The sequence below is a fragment of the Electrophorus electricus genome, chromosome 21 (genome assembly GCF_013358815.1).
Source record: "Electrophorus electricus isolate fEleEle1 chromosome 21, fEleEle1.pri, whole genome shotgun sequence".
In the NCBI taxonomy this organism is placed as follows: Eukaryota; Metazoa; Chordata; class Actinopteri; order Gymnotiformes; family Gymnotidae; genus Electrophorus; species Electrophorus electricus.
In genome coordinates this window covers 4,872,894-4,892,095 of record NC_049555.1, presented here as the reverse complement: position 1 = coordinate 4,892,095, position 19,202 = coordinate 4,872,894, and the positions used below count along the sequence as shown (strand labels likewise).

Genomic DNA, 19,202 nt, shown 5'->3' with positions numbered 1-19,202 from the left:
AGATATCGAAAGTATTGGCACATATAAATAAAACATTTGAAGTACATTTACACCATTTCCCCTTTCCCTCTTTTCCCCCCCGTTATTTCTTTAAAAACACGGAGACTATTATTTTGAAGAACCTAGTCTCCTACACGGAGATTATTAGTTTGCATTTGTTCACGCGTTAAGGCCAAAATGGTGAGTGATTTAGCGGTTAGCTAGCAACGTAAATGTAACTAGTTGTGAAAAGTCCAGTTACAGGAAATTTAATATATTTTGCCGATGTAGATGTGAGCAGTAAGAGCTCCTTCTGAGTCATGTTTTATAGATTTAAAGGGTAGCAGCCTCCTAGTCTAATTACCTAACTAACCTCTGCTAGCATTCTTAGCGGTTAGCTGCTTAGAGCCTGTCTATGTATCTTAGGCCTATATAACGGAACTGTTTACAGATATGCCGACTACAGAGATATACAGAATAGGGAATAAACTAGACGTAAATAAAATAAGATAAAATACAATGGAGCTTATTGTAAAAGTATAGATATAGAGGTATAAAAAGTAATACTGAGTATGTACTTGTGTACGAGGTCTGAAGAGACATAATGTTATATACAGTTTGTTACTGTGTGAAATGGCCATTTGTAAATAGATATAGTTTTAATAGTTATAGCTATAGTTACATGCTGTAACGAAGGGGGTGCTAGGTTATTGGCTGCAGTGCAGGGTGTCCATTGTTGTTAATGAGGGCTACAGCTCTGCTGAAAAAGCTGTCCTTGTGTGTTGTTATGCTAGTTTGGATGGACTTAAGTCTCACGTTTACATTTATGGCATTTAGCTAACGCTGCATTCCTAAGCGTCTTATGATTATGACTGAAAAATAACTTGAGCAATTGAGGGTTAAGGGCCTTGCTCAGGGGCTCAACAGTGGCAACTAGGTGGTGGGGCTTGAACTGGTAACCTTCTGATTACTAGTTCAGTACTTAACCACTGAGCTACCACTGCCCCTCTAAAGAGCAGGAAGGCTTTTTCCTGAAAGGAGGTGTTAGAAGAGTTGGTGGGCTGGCCATGATTTATTTTTCCAACACATATGACTTTTATGTTGTATCTGTCCTGAAGTTTTGAGGAGGAGGCAGTCTTCAGTGTGTTGAGCCTCAGGTGGCTGGAGTTGAACCAGGACACCAGCAGCTCTCTGTGGGTTATGAGTTTGACCACTGAAGAATCATCTGCAAACATCAGGAGCTTCAAAGATCTTTGGCGGTTCAGTCATTGGTATGAACATTGGAGAAGAGGAGCAAAAGCACAGTGAACCAGAACTAAAGTTCAGGACGTTTGCTGTGTGTTTTCCCCAGCTGCATGTGCTGTGTTTTGTCCGTCAGGAAACCTGTGATCCACTGACAGGGATCTGGCCCAGACAGCTGAGTGAGTCAGGCCTGCAGAAGCTCTGGGATAATTGTGTTAAAAGCCGAGCTGAAGTCCACGAACAGAACCCTTGCATAATCCACAAACAGAACCCTTGCATAATCCACAAACAGAACTCTTGCATAATCCACAAACAGAACTCTTGCATTGGTGCCTGAACCGTTGAGATGCTTTAGTATGAAGGGCATGGCCAGGCAAACTGTTGCCAGCAGAGGTGTTGCCTCTGTACACAAACTGCAGGAGTCCAGTACAGAGACTGAAGGAGAGCTGTAGTGTGACAGTCGCAAGATGCGCACATGAACGAATCCCTGACTGCACTTGCAGGATAACTGATAAAGGGACAGATGAGGCTGTTCCTTTCTAACTGGTGCTGCTGTGTAATAGATCATAAGTGCTGTTTTTACTTTCTGTCTATTGTACTGATTTAACTTGATGGTGATATTTAATGGTTCAATCCATTTCTTAACTATGAAAACTGGGACATTCTGTAGGCAACCTTGACCAATTAAGAAAAATGTCTCAGTGAATTTGACTGGTAATGACTAAACGGTCTTTTCTCTTTGCAGTTAAGGTGTCCACATTTGCTACGCACCACCCTGTGGTTATCAGCACCTGGACGCCGATTTCCTCCGTCGTCTCGGCGTACCATCCAGCTCCTCTTCCGCTGCCGCACGCAGATGAACACACACGTGCGAGTTCCATGCGCAAGTCGGATGCCGCGAAGCAGGCTGGAGCTCCCACCACCGCATTCGCCCGCTCTCGCGGGCTGTGCCAATCTCGCCTCGCAGAAGTACTGCTTAATTTACGCATTTCCTGCCATCAAAGGGCTGCGGGTGCTGTCCCGGCTCAAGATAATTCAGACGGGCATCACAGTTGTTATCCTGCCCGCCGTGGGTTATTTTTACCTGCAGGGACAGGTTTCACTCACTCTGCTCAGCTATGCCACGGGCGTAGCTGCGTTTGCCGCTATAATGCTGTGTGTGATGAGTTACTACATCAGGCGTGTGGTCGGGATGATGTACCTGGACCACACACACACCACCCTAAAGGTGTCCCACCTCTCTTTCTGGGGACACAGGAGGGACGTGTACCTTCCCGTGTCTGACGTCATGACTCTGGGAGATACAGGGGACTCCCTGGGCGAAACCGTCCTGCGGCTGAAGCGTTACAGCAGCTCTGACGTGCTCTATTTCTCCACCAGGCTGGGCCGAGTGGTTGATGAGCGTGGCTTTGAGAAAGTGTTCGGGATTTTGTCGTGATAGCCTTGTTTTGGGTTTTTGTTTTTTTTAGTATTCTGTTTGGCATTTAATCAAAACTTTAAATGATATTATGTATAGAGTATTATGCTCTCCTATTTGGATGTGTTAAATTGTTTTTTACAGTCAAAAACAGTCAAAAAGCATTTTACTCACAGTCAGTGTGGAACAGCTTGAGCTCAGATTAACCCGCACATATTAAAAACAAAAGAAGCAATGCAATTGTGCGCTGTGTTTACAGTGAATAGTGGCAGATCAACCAGTATATGAAGAAAATAAGTACACTTTATTCAAAGAGAAACAGCCAGTTTTCCACCAGCTCTAATCTGTCTATTAGGTGTGGTTATTTGTTTTGAGAGACCTGTGTAAATAACACTACAGTAAGCAGGTTGGCTAATGACAACATACGTGTTTACTTCTGAGCATCATGGAGTGACAAAATCTTACTTTTGTTATATTTCTAACATGATAGTTAATCTGTTATAATATTCATGTGAGAATAAACATTGAGACTGCAGAGTAAAAAAAACCCCCAACAACCTGCAACTTAATCTGCAGGGCTAGCTAGCAAAAATGTCTATTTCTTGTAATTAAGTTGCTCTAGCAAGAGTTGACATGTTTTAGCTAATAAGAGCTGCTGGGCTGGTTTGGTTGTTTCAGGGTCACGAGGACTCAGAGCAGGCAGAGGAGCTGGTGGAGTTGATTATTAATGCACAGCCTCTTGGTGTTTGGATTTTACCAGACTCTTTAAGTTTGAATGATTTAGACTTTGGCTATGTGGGGGTGGGTTGGGGTGACCATAAGTAAAAGATGCTTAACAGGTAAATTGAATTTAGGGAAGTTTGAATATATTTTGTGCATGCTCTCACATACATATCACACTATATTATGGAAGTACATATAGGTAAATCAGGTAAGCACAACATCTGCAGTGCAGACAGAGCTACTACAGTGGCCGTCACTGACTGCAAAGCAAGAAGAAAAAATTTCGACGCTCACAATAAGAGCGACGCACCACCTTGTGGCAGCACAAAGCAGTTTACTTTAGGGCTTTTTTTTCCTAGCTTGAACACAGTCTGCCGATTTCCTAAAACCAGTTTAGAGAACCTTGATTACTGACCCTCTCCAATAATCCCCAGAATCCATTTTAAATACTTAATTCATGCTTTGGGGCAAACAAGAGGCTTTGATAGTGCACATGATGTACAAATGAAACAGAACTTCATTGTTAAATGTTTTATTACCCTGCCTGATTAACAGCCTCAGCAAAATGCAGAACATGCCACAGGCATAAACAAGTTGTATTTCTGTACCAAAAAAAAAGAACTTCAGTCATAAAAATATCACATCTTAGCCCTTAAAGATCACCACTCCCAATTAACGTTTACTTTCAGTGGTAGTAGGAAAGTTCACATAACTTCATAGTAAGCATATTCAGACTCTAATACCACTACACCTTTCCTGGCAGACTGGTGTTTAATGTGTTAATTAAACCATATCCACTTCATAGCAAGGAACTTCTGTAAAGCATCGTCTCAGTACATCAGTTATGAGGGGAACTGTGGATTTCCTTAAACCATTACTGCCTTGGACCTGCACACTCAGCACAGTCAGCAGATATATTCCGGGAAACCTACACCCAGTTAGTACAGCAGACAACAGTTTTATTACAACAGGAACAGGAGTGAAATGTGTTGTGCTATACTTTTCTCTATCCAAGCATGTGGTGGAATTCTAGATCGAAGAAGCAGTCGCCCTTACTCAAATCTACAGGTAATCATTTTAAGATGTAACAGCTGGTCTGATCAGCGTTAAAGGGTGTTTTGGACTAACGTCACTAGGGGATCTCTTCCTCTGACCGTCTTTCTCACCGTTCACTTGCGTCTATTTAAAAAATTTTAAAAATCACACCACTTCAGTACATTTGTCAAAGTGAATATAAACAATAGTATGGATAAAAGCTTAGAGGTCAAATCTGTGGAACAGCTGAGGTTATCACTTACTTTTAAGTCCTTCCCCATTTCTCATTGGTCTATGGCATCCCATGTTTAATCACATGATATACCAAGCAGCCAATCCAGCAACTGCAGCGACCCATGTCACCAGGAGCACCTGGGCTGTTGCATGTGTGAGCAGCATCCTGGCCAGCTGACGCACACGAGCTGTTTTCCCCCTCACCGCTGGACATGCAGGGAGAGAATGGTTTGTTACAGAACCAAACACCAACAACAGCTAATATTCAATCATATATTCAGCAATAACATGACTGTAGTCTGTCCTGCAACAACAAAAAATGATCACACTCTTGCACTGAGATGTAGACAAGATGATTAATGAACATAAAGAAGTAATTTGGAAACAACTGTCATGGCCTTGTTCACATAATGCTAAATTAACTCCATCGAGGTTAACTGATTATCAGTAACATTAGCATTAATTGATAATGCACTTCCTACAGACAGAAACTGCTACAAAAGCTGTCCTGTCCTCTCACCCATCTGGGCAGCATAGTAGGGGCATTTACTAATGTCTCCTCCCATGTCTCCGTGGGCAGGTACACCGCTGTCCTGCACCTCTTCCTTAATACCTTTCCCAGTCTCCTGCAGCTCCTCAAACACCTGGATAAGAGAGTGAGGAAACACACAAATCTTTCCTGTCAAAATAAACTCCACTGTCTTTGTGAATAAATGGTGTTATGTAACTGTATACCACAGTGTTTCTTGGCCCCAGAGATGTCTACTTTAATTTCAAGGTGTCATTTTTCGTTATTTATTTACTGTTCACATGTATTGTTATTTAAGATTTCAACATTAATCACATCTTACAGACATTTTTCAAGCATTTTCCATTACTGGTACTGGATAACCACTGCACAGAACATTTGTTTCTCCATCTCACACATATCTGACTCAACTAGTTAGCAAATTAGCAAGCCTGGCGTTAGTTTAAAGTGGAGGCTGGGAAGCAGACAAAATCTGAGCTGGAGCAGACCACGGTCAGTTATAACGATGTAACCGATATGAATTCCCAGTTCTCTTCCATTTGGACCTCAACTTTATGGAAAACTACTGACACAACAATGGCAGGACCAAAATAAATTAACACTGACTGCAGTTGAAATGGGGTCTGTTATTCCTGCATAATGACCAATGTAAGGGAGGCACTTTAAACTGTAGCATGGGCTTACATCAATGTTCTCCTGCCCACGGCCAGGTGCACAACAGTGTTTTCCACATCAATCAGCCATGATTCGATTTAAACGAGGTGCACTAATGAAGAAAACCACCAACATGTAGCCCTGTGCTCCTTCAGGACACGAGCTATGAAACGGGCCTGACTGCAGTACTGAACCTGACCTCCTCACCTCCAGGTTGAATCGGAAAGCCAGGTTGGCCTCGGCCACCAGCCTCTCCTTCATCCTCACGTCCACCTCCAGCTCGTTCAGCCGGCTGCGGTAAAGCCTCTTAAAGGCCGTGGGGCTATGGATGCCCTCGAAGTGATAGAACCGGACCCCCTCGCCGCTCGCCGGCAGTTTCAGCGCCCGCTGCGCTACCCTCTTCAGCACCTGGCCGCCGGAGAGGTCCCCCATGTAGCGGGTCCAGGCGTGGGCCACCAGCAGGCCTGGATCATGACGCCCCACCCAGCGGATGCGCTCCACGTAGGGCTTGGCTGCCGCCAAACAGCTGACCCGCTCCCTCCAGCCTGGCCCGTACAGGTACTCCAGATCCTCGGCCAGAGCTTCCCGTCTGTGCAGCTCAGAGGGGAAATACACAGCGGCAAACATGGGGTGGTCTTTGTGCCTCTCGATCTCCTGCTCAAGGGCAGAGTACACATAGTAGAGAGCAGCTGTGCCGAGCTGCAGGGAAGGAAAGATAAGCCACATTTAATCAACATTTAGCGTCAAAGTTTATACTCATTTTTAATCGATCGATGATTATGACAATGGCAAATATAAACACACTGCAGTCCAGAATTTATGTACAAGTTAATTCCTATACACCTAACCATCACATCGAGGTGTTAACAGTATTCTGTACACAGACCTTAAAAAGCTCTCTCTTTATCCTGCCTCTAAGGAAGTCCTTGGCGAAAGGAGAGTTTTCAGCTCGGTCATGGGCCTCCTTAGTCCCTGCAGTTAGATACTCGGACAGGTCGTCAGGGCTGAAAGGCAGACAGGTGGGAGCTGGGTAGAACGTTTCACCCAGCCGAACATGCAGATTATGCAGATTCACCCACGCGGATTGCGAACACACAAAAAGTTACTTTATTTGAAAGAAAAAAAATGTCCATGAAATTCCACATAATTTAAGGGAAATTATCAACAAAAAAGAAGTTTCCATGTACTTCTTGAGACTATACTTATGGTCTGTCTTTATTACATATAGGGGAAGAAACTATTCTATTTCCCACTTTATTACAGAAATTGAGAGTAATAGAATATATCCAAACACACAGACACAAAACTATTACACATTCTAAATAATGTGAAATAATGGTAACAGATTTAGAGGAAGAAAAAGAGAAAAACGTTATCTTGAATTGGGGTCCTCTGCAAACATCTCATAGTAGCTTTTTAAGCGTTGGGCGGGGTGGGGGCAGCACTAAAATGGTCTACCTGAGAATTTCTTCATCGTCGTCGTCTTCATTGTCAAAGCCAGCGCTCTGCGCCAGCGTCACATCTGCTGCGGCCATTCTGTTTAAAACCCGTGCTCACGTGCTCACGCTCGTGCGGCAGTGAGCAGTGCGCGCGGAATGCAGGCCTGCTGAGTCACCTCAGCACTCACAAAAGCGCGGAATGAAAAAAGCAGGAAGTGAGAAAACAGCGACCGCTGAGTTCACTGTTTACAGGTAACCTCGGGCTTCCTACTCTGTCTGGACGAACACTGAAGTGTTACTACAATAGCGTGGGCCTGACAACATATGTCCTCGGTTCCTGTGCGCGGGGTTGCGCGCCCGGTTTCCTGCAGAATGTGGTTCCAGAGTCGGTGCTATAACACTCAGTTGTTACAGTCTTCAAAGTGCCACCATAAACAAATTTAAAGTAAATAAATAAATAAACATTTATGCAAAATCGCTTAAATATTGTAGTGTAACTGTAAAACAAATTATTGCTAGGAAACAATCACTTTAACAACTATTGATTTAAAACTATGCTTGGTGTAAAGTAAACTACCTTGTTCTGGTAATAGTTTTGAGTCCTCGCGGTGACGCGCGAGCGCGGCTGAAGTTAGAGCTGAACGGCACTGCAACAGCCAAAGCCCGTCACGTGCTGTCTGACCGCTAAAGATAGGACGAACGTGTCTGCACGCTGCAGACCTCGTCTGGTATATTTAGATGAAAACCTCACCAAGCCTTATTACACTACCAGGTAATAAGCTTTTGACGTTCGGGTCTTAAAAGGGACCGTTTACAAACGCTCGCAGTCCACAGATGCGACATTTTCTGGTATTGCTTAAGGGAAAATGTAAGAAAATGTCCGGAACTTCTATGACTGCTATTGCCATGTATATTAAATCTTTAAGCTTGACGGAAGTAGTCTTCTGTGCTACTGAACTGTTAAAGGACTATTTTTGCTGTTTTAATTTTTTTTTTCTTTCCCTCTTGATAACGTGTGAAAAATGTTAGGAAAGTTAAACATCAAATATATATATTTTAGTTAACTTTAATTTCAAGGTGTCATTTTTCGTTATTTATTTACTGTTCACATGTATTGTTATTTAAGATATCAACATTAATCACATCTTCCTCTATTAAATAATGGGCTGCTACTCAGGTTTGTATAGGTCACACTTTAAATTGTAGTTGTCAATTTTTACCACTTGATGTCAGTAAATACTTAGGTGATGACTTGTAGTTTTCGGTTTTTGAGCGATGCTACGGTACCACGGCGTTTCGGGATACAAGGACTCCGGTAAGCGTGATCTCTGTATGTATGTCTGAGACTCTGAAAACTCCTTTATTTGTCTCGAATGGACATTCTATGGGGATGGATATACTAAGCAAAATAAACTAACCTGGTCCTATAAGATGCCGTGACTTATTATATACCCTAAACTAAGTCTTATAGGCCTAAGTGACCATGCCAAAAACTGTCTTGATGTCCCTTTGCATCATTTGTGCAAACTAGGCCATATTGGAAAACGCACTGCTACGTTTGCAAAATATCATTGTTTTTGTGAAAACATGGGCGCGCCTGCGTATCTAGGAATGTGCAACCTGTGGCCTACGTGCGCCTGCATCTTCGTGATCAGGCCACCAGACATGCGTTTCACCTCTAACAAAGGAACAAAGCTGGAACATTGATTTCCCAGTTTAAAACGTCCGAGTATTGAATGGCCTTCTGGCAGTTTTATAGTCCTTTTAAGTCTTCAAGTACCCGCGTGCTATAGGAAGTCCACTCTTACTTGTTTTTCGTGCGCTGCCTGAGGGCCGCCCAGCTCGAAGCGTGTAGCGAGGACGGGCTTCCTTTCATCAACAATATTACATTGACCTTGACTCCACTGTCGCGCTGTTTCATATTCAATACAATTTCCCGTGTTTATGCGTTTCCCCATCTCTCGGACTCCAGGGCGATTAGTCCGCGAGCTGTGTCAGGCTGTGGTATGAACAAACCGGGGGCATTTTTCCTGGGGGTGGGGGGTGAGCTCATTAGCGGAGGCCGCGTGTGCCAACGCATGATCTTATTTCCCGAGGTCTCGGGTCTTCCCCTACCAAGCGGGTGTCGTCGCCACCATCGATTGTTACCCTGCGCCGGGTTGCTCGAGGCTCGGATTCGTCATTTAGATATTTTGACCCTCGCATTGTTTGTTCTGTAGTTATTTTCGGCACAACACGTTTGTCTTGTTTTATATGGAAGGGAAAAACCTTCCCGTCTCTAAGGATTTCCCTTGTTTTCTGGAACAAACAATTTAGCGAAAATAATCCATAGAGAGAGGGATCAGTGATGCATCATTCTGAGCCGGTGCAGCGCTTAGGCCGTAACCGAGTCAACTCTCCACCTTGTTTTTAATGCACGGTGGCAACACGTATAGCCCAAGACCTATGCAAACACAGTTAAGCACAGCCAGAGTCAAGCAGGCAGAAAAGGCAGAGACCAGTCTTGATTTAATCACACTTTATAAATACAAGTTGGAAACATGCACGCTCTCGCACGTTAAACTGCCTACAATCTGACTTCGTGGAGCTGTGTTTAAGAGGCTGAAACTATTGCTAAAATGCCCGCAAGAACGTTTGGATTTAATGTTTCTTACTTTTGCCAACTCCTGTGAGCGCCATTATTTTTTCCATCCCCAAACAGGGTGACACTAGCCGATGGCAGTCTTATTTCCCATGCACAATACCGAATACCGCTTAAATAGTATCGGTACAGCTACAGTGAAAATGCAGGGAGACGAGACAAATTCTCGAAACAGGGTGTGTGAGGATAACGAGCTATGTGCTGAAAACAGGACCTCCCAATCCAGTGGCCTCTGAGCTGTGCAGTCTGACTCCGTTACGATGCGGCATCCCTTCAGCGCCCCTGCTGCGGCTGTCCGCGAGACACTCACCAGTAAGGCCTCTCATCCCAGAGGTCAGGGGAAGTGGCACTGGGGGCAAATCGCACACTCCCTCGGCGCTCTGTAATTGGAAACATGACTAGCGTGGCGCTGAGGAAACACCGCGGTTTTCGCGGTGTCATTCGGATAACAAAGAGAGGAACGCGTTTGCATTAGGGGGAGCGCGCTGTGTGATTGCAGTTTGGCATTCCCGCTCGCGCTGCGACACTACATCATTACCATTGCGCAGGTGGGAGACTATGAATGGAACGCGGGAAAGCGCCCCCCACCCAACTCCTGCACCACTGGTGCTAAGAACAATAGTCTAATACCGGACTGGCTGGTGCCTGTAAGACTGTAGAAATGTCCCAGTAGGTTGGCTTCTACAATGGCCAGTCAGGCGCCAGTTCATGTAATATCGACAAACAGTTGGATCGTTTTCTTGGCCCATTTACTGAAATTGTCCAGCAGAACCGTGTGAAAATGGCTCTAAATGTTTTCTTCTGATAGTTGCATATGTCCTGAAAGTTATAGTTTGGAACAAAAAAAGACCCCCCCCCCCCCCCCCCCCCCCCACCAGGGTTAAAGTACCAGTGTAAATGGTTTTCTATGTAGCAGATGTTGCCACTCCAAGCCAAATTCTGTTGCATCTTATTACCTGGCTCAGGTGCAGTGGGGGATGGAACCCAACAGAACACACAGACTGACTGGTGTTTCGTGAGAAGCAGAATGGGCACAAGCGCCTCTAAGTGCTTGATGTGAGATTCTGAGCCCAGTGTTTGTTCAGTTGCCTGTGACATCAGATCCAGTGTGTCATTCAGAGTGAGCTACAGGACCCTCGGCACGGCAGAAAATCCGAGGTGCTTCGTGGTCCGGTGGACCCTTCTCCGGGGAGGATCAAGTTGTGCCGAGTTGAGTGGGAAAGGTGATGCTACCTCTCATCAGGAATAAACAGAACATCTGTGCAGTGATGGAATGTGCAATTTGATTTGTGTTGTGTGGTTTCTGTGTTCTCTGATCTGTCAAAACACAGTCATGGGGTGGGGTGGGGGGGTGCCTTCAAACACTCTTACAACACTCGAGCTGTTTGTTTAATTCTGACATGCTATACCGACAAATATTTATATCAGCATATTTTTATGTGGAGCAGATGTGTCCAACTCCAGTCATGGATGACTGAAGTCCAGGCAGCAGTTCACTGATTCCTTTGTGTTAGAATTACCTACAAAGATAATTATTTTCTGTATAAATCTGTCCTTTTGACACATTTTATTTTAACATGGATATGAGGCACTGCAAGCAAATTAAAATCAGTTTCTCCAATGAAGTGATGGAAAAATTCAGTGATGGAACATGTGTGCATAAGAGTTACTTTTTTATGTTTTGCTGTAATTTTCCATTACATATGATCTAATATTACTGTTTTTATATGGTGTACCAATACTGCTTGCTCTTTGAATATGCTGTTTTGTTTTAATGATAGACAAATGTTCTTTCTGGAGAAAGGAACTGTCTTGAGAATATGCTCTGTATCTAAATAGCTCTGCTTATTTACCTATATGTGCCGATGTGTGAAGAAAAGAAACTGTGTGCGTATCAGCATCTAGACTCTGTCACCTATTCTGAGACGCGTGCCCCAGGGCCCTGCGAGAGGACAGCCAGGTCCACAGAGGATGATGGGTATTTTTGCTAACACCCTGCTCCAATGCACCTGATGGAATACCTGATTTAGCTAAGTGCATGTGTTGGAGCAGGTGAATCCACGACCTGTGTTGAGGTCCAGCCCTCCAGGATGAGAGTTGCCCCCACCTATCCACACTTGGCTCTATAGGTCTGGACTGAAAGTGTAAAGTTTGAATGCAGATGGCATTTATTTGGATCTAGATTACTAAATTACACCAATTAAAAAGTGTAATCTTTACGTTAGCCATGGAGTAGAAAAGCCTCAAATGTCAAAAATGCCTTTTTAGAAAAATCTAGTGACTCAGTTGAAACAGTAGTAAATGAAAGAAGCTGAACGCTGACAACACCCCGTGTTGGCAGGGTTGGGTTGGTATCTGTGGGCGTTGCTTTCTGGCTAACCCAGTCCCAGATCATTTTATCTCAGAGTGTAAAATCCCACACATATACGGGCGAGAAGAGTGTGAAACAAGTGGAAGATTTGAGTTTTGTATGAAAATAAATCACTGGGACAGTTATCTCTTGTCTCTTTGTTCTGTGTGCTGACCTGTTAGCTGTAGCGTGACGCCTCATAGCTGAATACAGTGTGCTGCTTTGGCTCCAGCTTTGACTATTGCTTTACATGTCAAAATCTTCTCATCTTTTTTTTCCCCCTGTATCCAAATAGTCTCCTTTCCAAACTTTCATCAGGAACATCTAGCTTGATATCTTTCTCCTGGGAGATTTGTCAAGAATCTGAGAACTTGCAAATGAGCTTATAGATGTCCTTATTTTTTCATGAAGGAAAATTTAACTTCTTGTGAACTAAAATTTGCCATATTGGGACCTGTTTATATATAATTCGAAGTTCTTAATTTGCCCTTATATGGTCAATCAACTGTGCTGCATATATGCTTGACAGCACACGCTGGGTACTTTCATTAAGGCATTGAGTCATATATAATAAAACATTCTATTGTTAAAAATAGCAACTACAGACATTGTGATCTATATTCTGATTTCTCTTGCTGTCATGAGCAACAGTATGAAGACTACAGTAGGGAGACTCTAATGTTGGACAGTGTTTTTTTTTTTTCCCCTGAACTGTGCAGTGTACTTATGCGTTTTTAAACAAAATTATAAACATTTGTGTTGAGATTCAAGTCTTGAACAAGTGGTAGGAGAACAAGGAACAGAAAGACCTGGTAAATCGCTCCTCAGTTGGTCAATTCTAAATCGTACAGACTTTTTGGGGTTTTTTTTGGGGGGGGGGGTGCTGCCCCTCCTGCTGTCCTTGACAACACAGCTGTTAGAGATTAAATATGGAGTGCCAAAAATAAGCCATAAAAAAAGATGCAACTGATGAGTGAGAATAATGTAAACGCTGGTACATACACATCCTTCAGAGTAGAAGAGTAGAACTAATGCTAGGCTGCCTTGTTCAGGCAGTAGCGTGGTGTAGTATGTTTGTAGTACTGTGGTGTTGTGCATTACCATGGAGGACTGTGGTGTTGCTGTTAAATGTGCTTTATTGCTCTGTGGACTGTGTGTAGCAGTGAGAATTCCACACATCCATAGTGGAGTGGGCTGTGTGTAGTGGTTTGAATTCCACACATCCGTAGTGGAGTACCTGTACAAAAGCAGGCAGGCCACAGAACTCCACCCACATCGGTGATGGAATGAACTCTGAGTACGAGAATGGCTTTAGCTCTCTCACCTCTGTCTGAGTAGGGGTTCAGTTATAATACACCCACACACAATACTCGTGGATGGTGAAGGAGTGACCAACCTGTTACCTGTTCTTGGCATTAACTCTTTCCCCATTCCCAGTTCTCTCTCACACTGTCTGTCTCCCTGTCTCTCTCTCTCTCTCTCTCTCCCTCCCTCCCTGTCTCTCTGGTCCTCAGTTGTTCTGGCAGGTGATTTGTGTGATTAGTGGCGCTTTGTTGGGAAGCTGGAGTAGACAGCCGGTCTCAGTCAGACAGTGTTGGGGGGTTTCCCTCAGTCCATCTCCCACTGAGCAGCGGTCAACAACGCAGGGACACAATGGAGCCAAGCCCAAGCTGCTGAACTCCCCTGTGTGCACGCACACACACATTCTCTCTCTCTCTCTCTCTCTCTCTCTCTCTCTCTCAGGTCCAGTATCTGTACACTATCATTGCAGTAGTCCTGTGTGTGTGTGCGCTTGTTTGTGAAGGTTTGTCCCCTGAGAATTCCTATACTGTACCATACAATACCCAGTTACCCAGGGCTAGTTTTTTGTTTACTCTGCACTCTTGCAGGTTGTTTTGGTTATGTGTATATTCTTGACCCAGCCTATTGTGTTGTAGACACAGGGTAGGACTGTGAGAAGGGATGAGTGTGTAAGGTAAAGAGGTTCCTGAAACACAAGAGTGTTTGAAAGTGCCATGTGCTTATAGGTCAGGAATGTGTGGGAGGAACACACTAAAATAAAAGGCGTACACCCCAGTCATATTACTCTTTTGTCCCTCTCTCGCTCGCTCACACTCACACATATCTAAGTGACTGAGACGGATGAGCCACAAGTTTACTAATTTGTCAACATCACCTTCAGTTAATGAACATGTATATGTAATGAACAACATGAGGGGTTACACTGATCTGAAGGCAGTGTGAAGGTTATACTGATCTGAAAATGCTGGCTTTCAGCAGTTGCATGTAATGTAATAATAATGTAATAAAATGTTTTTTTTTTCCCATAACAGATGGGGAGAGTCAGCAGTAGTACATGTCTGCATGTGCGTATATGACATTGTCACAGTTGCTTTCTGAAGAAGAGTGAATGTGTGTGTGTGTGTGTGGTGTGAGTTGCAGAGAGAGGATGCGTGCGTGCGTGTGTGTGTGTGTTCGTGGTATGCTCACGTTACATTTAGTGTGTGTTCCTGTCTGCTGTTATCACACTTCTGCTGTCACCAACGTGTCCGTAGCGATACGGTCACTCGCCAGTCTGCCCTGGTTCCATTAAGTGTACATATACCCAAACCCACACTATAGCACACTACGCACACACACCCCCAAACCCACACTACAGTGTGCATACACATACCCACACCCACCCACAGTACAGCGTGCAGACACTTTCAGAGAGTCCTCACTCACTCATACCCTCAGTACACACATAATATGCCACACCATCAACACGTATATACACTCTGTGTAACTTATTGTGCAAACTGTGTGGCTCATTATGTGTTTTCCCAAAACAAAGCTTCAGGGGCAGCACTTTACTGATGAACACTAGCACAGGTAAACACCTCACCTTACAAACACAGCATTTACTACTGTACTACTGTGTACTAGCTCTTTATCTAGAATGTACTACTGTGTACTAGCTCTTTATCTAGAATGTTCTATCGTGTACTAGCTCTTTATCTAGAATGTACTATAGTGTACTAGCTCTTTATCTAGAATGCACTACTGTGTACTAGCTCTTTATCTAGAATGTACTGCTGTGTACTAGGTCTCTGTAGTATGTACTACTGTATCCTTGCTCTTTGTAGTATACTGTATTTTAGGTATCTGTGTAGTATGTACCTCTGTATACTAGCTCTGCTACTGTTTATTAGGTATTGCATGACTCACTACAGATTTCAGTACTCACACTAATTACACTAATTACTATGTATTGGGTTATATTTCTCACTGCATAGTGGGTAATAATGTGTTGTAATATTTGGTATGTAATGTACATTAATAATGTGTATTATTCTAGCTCACTAATCACTCACCCTCAGGATGGCTCTTTAAAGCCCTTCTGTATTTTTGGCAAATTGGTTTAACGTTCCCACCGCTGATGTGTTGAATATATGACTACTGTGTCAACATCAAGCTGTTTATCCTTTCCGTTCCAGTTTTAAACATGTATGATATTCTTTCTCCGTGTGCCATCTATAAGAAGCATTCGGTCAAACGTCGGCTTGTTATTTCACCATCCCTGTTATGTGTGCTGTTTGGGGGGGGGGGTCTCGATAGCCTGGTTTTCATCCACTCGCAAAAACCCAGCCAGGAACCAAAACACAGCCCGCGTACACCTCGGAATAGCTCGCGCTGAAACGGCGTACCTCTCCCACTCTGATTGGATGGCTTGATGAGCACTCTGCTGGTGGCTCTAATGATGACGAGTCCCTGATTAAGCCCCTCTGTGTCCTGCTAGATGTCTTCTTGTCGGTGTACAGTGTGTTTGTTTCTAACAGAACCCACCCGCTCCATCTGGCTTGTTTTACACTTGCCTCCACCTTCTGTCTCTCCCTTGACCCCCCCCACCCCTCCCCTGTCCCCCGCTTTCTGCCTTTTGACCCCTGGTTTCCTACTCCGAGCATATTTGCTCAGCTGCAGAGAGCGGACAGGGCCGTAGGGCACAGGGCCCCGACGCCTTTAATGGCTTATCTGTATACTGGGTCCCCAGGCCACTGTGATCCACCCCACACGCCCTGGTTTATTGTCCCTCACACCTGCCGCTTGCTCCCACACGCCTCCTGCACGCCAGTTTCCACCCAGCGCACACGTTGGCCCCCACGCTGGAGGGCAGAGGGCGGCGGCGATGATGACAGCCGCCTGGTTTAGTGGAATTCCCACCCGTAGAGCCGAGTGGCGTGAAGCGGCTTGGATCAGAGATTATGCAGACTAAATCAGTAGTAACCACTGATCTTCCTACTGCCTTGATCATGGAAACAAGAAAGGCAAGAATTGCAGTTGTCGTTAGCAACACCGACCGTTAACACCAGTTAACACAGAGGACGTAGAGGCGAACTGTTCGAAATATGCTTAGCAGAATCTTCTATAAGCGTCTCCTTCACACCTACACCCAACAGTTATTAGCTACACCTGTCCTATTAGTTTGCTTTATCTTGTCACAAGCTTTGTTTCGGTCACTCTCTACCCCCGTCATTACCGTTCAGTTTCTATTGCTCTGTTTCCGATGACTAGATTCCGATGAGGCATGATTCCTCCTCTCACACAGCCTGGATCTGTCCTGGCAAACGCCTCCCCGCTGCACGCTCTGGTCAGGGCGCAGAATAAATAAGCCCTCTGCTAGACCGCCCGTGGTTCCAGGGATGAATCAAAGTCTCTTTACTCATCCACTCCGAGCAAACGAGCGCGACAGGCGGTCTCCTTTCACCCTGCTGCAGCATCTACGGCCTTTCCACCGCGGGCCCTCCACTGCACCTGAGGTTCAAGCATGAATTTGCAAATTAGGATTAACTGCATCACTGTAACCGTATCAAGTGTCTCCTGCCTTGTTTGTATAATCCCATGTCTTAAATCTGATCCTCTGCAGAGCGGGACCACACAAAGGAGCCCTTGTGGCTGGCCCTGAGAGTTTTGGTCCTGTATGGGAACCATATGGGCCCATAATGAAGCTTTGGGCCTGGAGAAGGTCCCGCCAGGGGGCCGGAGCGCTTCGTGTTGTACGGAATGGCAAGGAATGGTAGACCATGGAGAAAACACTTGCTCCTTACCGTACCTCATTATTCCAGCCTCGGTGGGCTTGTTAACTACCGATGTTCTTTGCTTTATTACGTTTTTTTTGTTTATTTATTTTGGGATTGAGTGTGTGTGATTTTTGTGTGTGTGTGTGTGTGTGTGTGTGTGAGAGAGAGAGAGAGAATGTTGTTCTCTCTCTTGCCATTTTCTCTTTTACAATTTTCCTTGATGTTCTCCAGATTGGCTGAAGTGTGTGTGTGTGTGTTTGTGTGGGTGTGTGTGGGTGCGTGCGCACGTGCTGCATTCCTGAGCAAACAGACATTCATCATACACATCATACATTCATCCATCCCCGTCACTGGGATATCTGTGCGGAGTGGGTCTTCGACCAGAGGTTGAGGACAGTTGAGAAAGCACAGACGCGGGTCCGGCTTTTCAGCCTCTGATTAAACGTAGCGTCTGTTGTGTGGGATGCGGGGAACTCCACACATACCATATGTTACAGTCATAAGCCGTTTTATAAACGTTTGAACCATCACGGAAGTTTTACAAATTTGAAAGCAGGTGGGCCAGGAAAGCATGATGACTGGAGGGCAGAGCTACCGTCAGATTTCAGATTATTAGAGTCCTCCTGGCTGTCGTTATTGGAGACAGGTGTACCTCCAGAGGGCAGGGGACAGTGCGATAAAAGCCCAGTTTCTCCTGGAGACAAGCAAGCTGAGAGCCATCATGGGAAACTTGGCTGAAGGACGCAGTTTTCTGTTGTGTGTTAATTCTGAAGTAAGATTTCACTGCCCCTGTTGGTCTCTGTGTGTGTGTCCTGATCTGTTTGTGTGTGTGTGTGTGTGTGTGTTCATTCTGGTCTCTGAGTGTGTGTGAGGGTGTGTCTGTGTCCCTGCTTGGTTCCTGGTCACATTGCCATGGCACTCGGTTCTAAACCTTTTTGAAAGTCCGTTTCTAAACCCAACTCCAGAAGCTCCTCCTAATGGAGGTCAGTCAGTGACTCCCATGCAGTCATTTCGATCACTTAAACATCTCTGAGCTGTGCACCCATTATAAGTGTACCAGTATTGAATCAAGCCTCTGAGATGAAACTGTAAATTAAGTTTTTAAGTGATTCCATACAGGAACACAGAATTCTGTATACAGTAGCTTTAAATGTGACTTTCCCTAATGGTTTGACTTTTAATACACCCCTATTAGCCTCTATTAGCCTCTATTAGCCTCTTAAACTTCCGGTTGCTGTTTTGTTGGAAACCCTGCATTGTCAATCTTTGCACAGGGCAGGGATTATGACATACTGTCTGATGTACTCATACTGTCTCATACTTTTAGTGCCAGAGTCAGTGTAGTGCAGAAAACACATCTCGCATGCAGCAGGACTGATTGCGTGCAGGGTTTTGGTCCACTGAGACAGGAGCTCAGGTGTTTGTTCACTTGCTCTCAGTTTTCAAGCAGGTCCCGCGTCAGGAGCAGGACCTTTGTGGATAAGACAGCTTTTCCCTGCATTGCATGTATGCCCTAACACCCAGGGACAGACACGGGGGTTCGCTGCTGCTGTCCGGACAGTATACTCTTCCCAGGTCGCTCCTCTCCAAAAATGCACTTCTATGAGGAAGTCGGTCGGATCTGGACGGCACTGCGGGCCTGCTGATGGCCGGAGTCAGGGCCACGCTTTTGTGGATGTAATGCAGCACGCCGTCTCCGACGTCAGCACGGCTCTCCTCCAACTGCGTCTATTGAAGAGTCGTTCGTCTCACTTGTCTGCGGCCTGGCTTCGTGCCGCCGCTGTCCGCTCGAAGGACTGGACTCCAAGAAAGCTTTAAACACGATCCCACCAAGAGCCGGCCATCATTACTCTAGGAAAATATCATTTTTATTGCCTTGACGACAAGCAAGATGTAAGC

The 19,202-nt window shown here is 44.9% G+C and overlaps 2 protein-coding genes across 4 annotated transcripts; one reads left to right on the top strand and one right to left on the bottom strand.

Moving 5' to 3' along the window:
• Positions 1 to 99: 99 nt before the first annotated feature.
• Positions 100 to 2,873, top strand: tmem186 (transmembrane protein 186). Of its 2 annotated transcripts, none has more exons than XM_035521009.1 (2): positions 100 to 180; positions 1,967 to 2,873. In XM_035521009.1, the coding sequence occupies exons 1-2, from the start codon at positions 178 to 180 to the stop codon at positions 2,657 to 2,659; spliced, it is 696 nt and encodes a 231-aa protein (XP_035376902.1). In that variant the 5' UTR covers positions 100 to 177; the 3' UTR covers positions 2,660 to 2,873. The 2 variants fall into 2 exon arrangements, with proteins under 2 accessions (XP_035376902.1, XP_035376901.1); XM_035521008.1 differs by lacking the exon at positions 100 to 180 and adding an exon at positions 1,423 to 1,777.
• A 1,004-nt stretch (positions 2,874 to 3,877) lies between these two features.
• hmox2a (heme oxygenase 2a) lies at positions 3,878 to 7,896 on the bottom strand. 2 transcript variants are annotated; one of them, XM_027015403.2, is made up of 6 exons: positions 7,272 to 7,896; positions 6,700 to 6,817; positions 6,021 to 6,512; positions 5,151 to 5,274; positions 4,660 to 4,836; positions 3,878 to 4,540 (listed from the first exon to the last, which is right to left on the bottom strand). In XM_027015403.2, exons 1-5 carry the CDS (start codon positions 7,346 to 7,348, stop codon positions 4,709 to 4,711), a joined length of 939 nt encoding a protein of 312 aa, XP_026871204.2. In that variant the 5' UTR covers positions 7,349 to 7,896; the 3' UTR covers positions 3,878 to 4,540; positions 4,660 to 4,708. The 2 variants fall into 2 exon arrangements, with proteins under 2 accessions (XP_026871204.2, XP_026871203.2); XM_027015402.2 differs by having other exon boundaries at positions 3,878 to 4,836.
• Between the last annotated feature and the right edge of the window lie 11,306 nt (positions 7,897 to 19,202).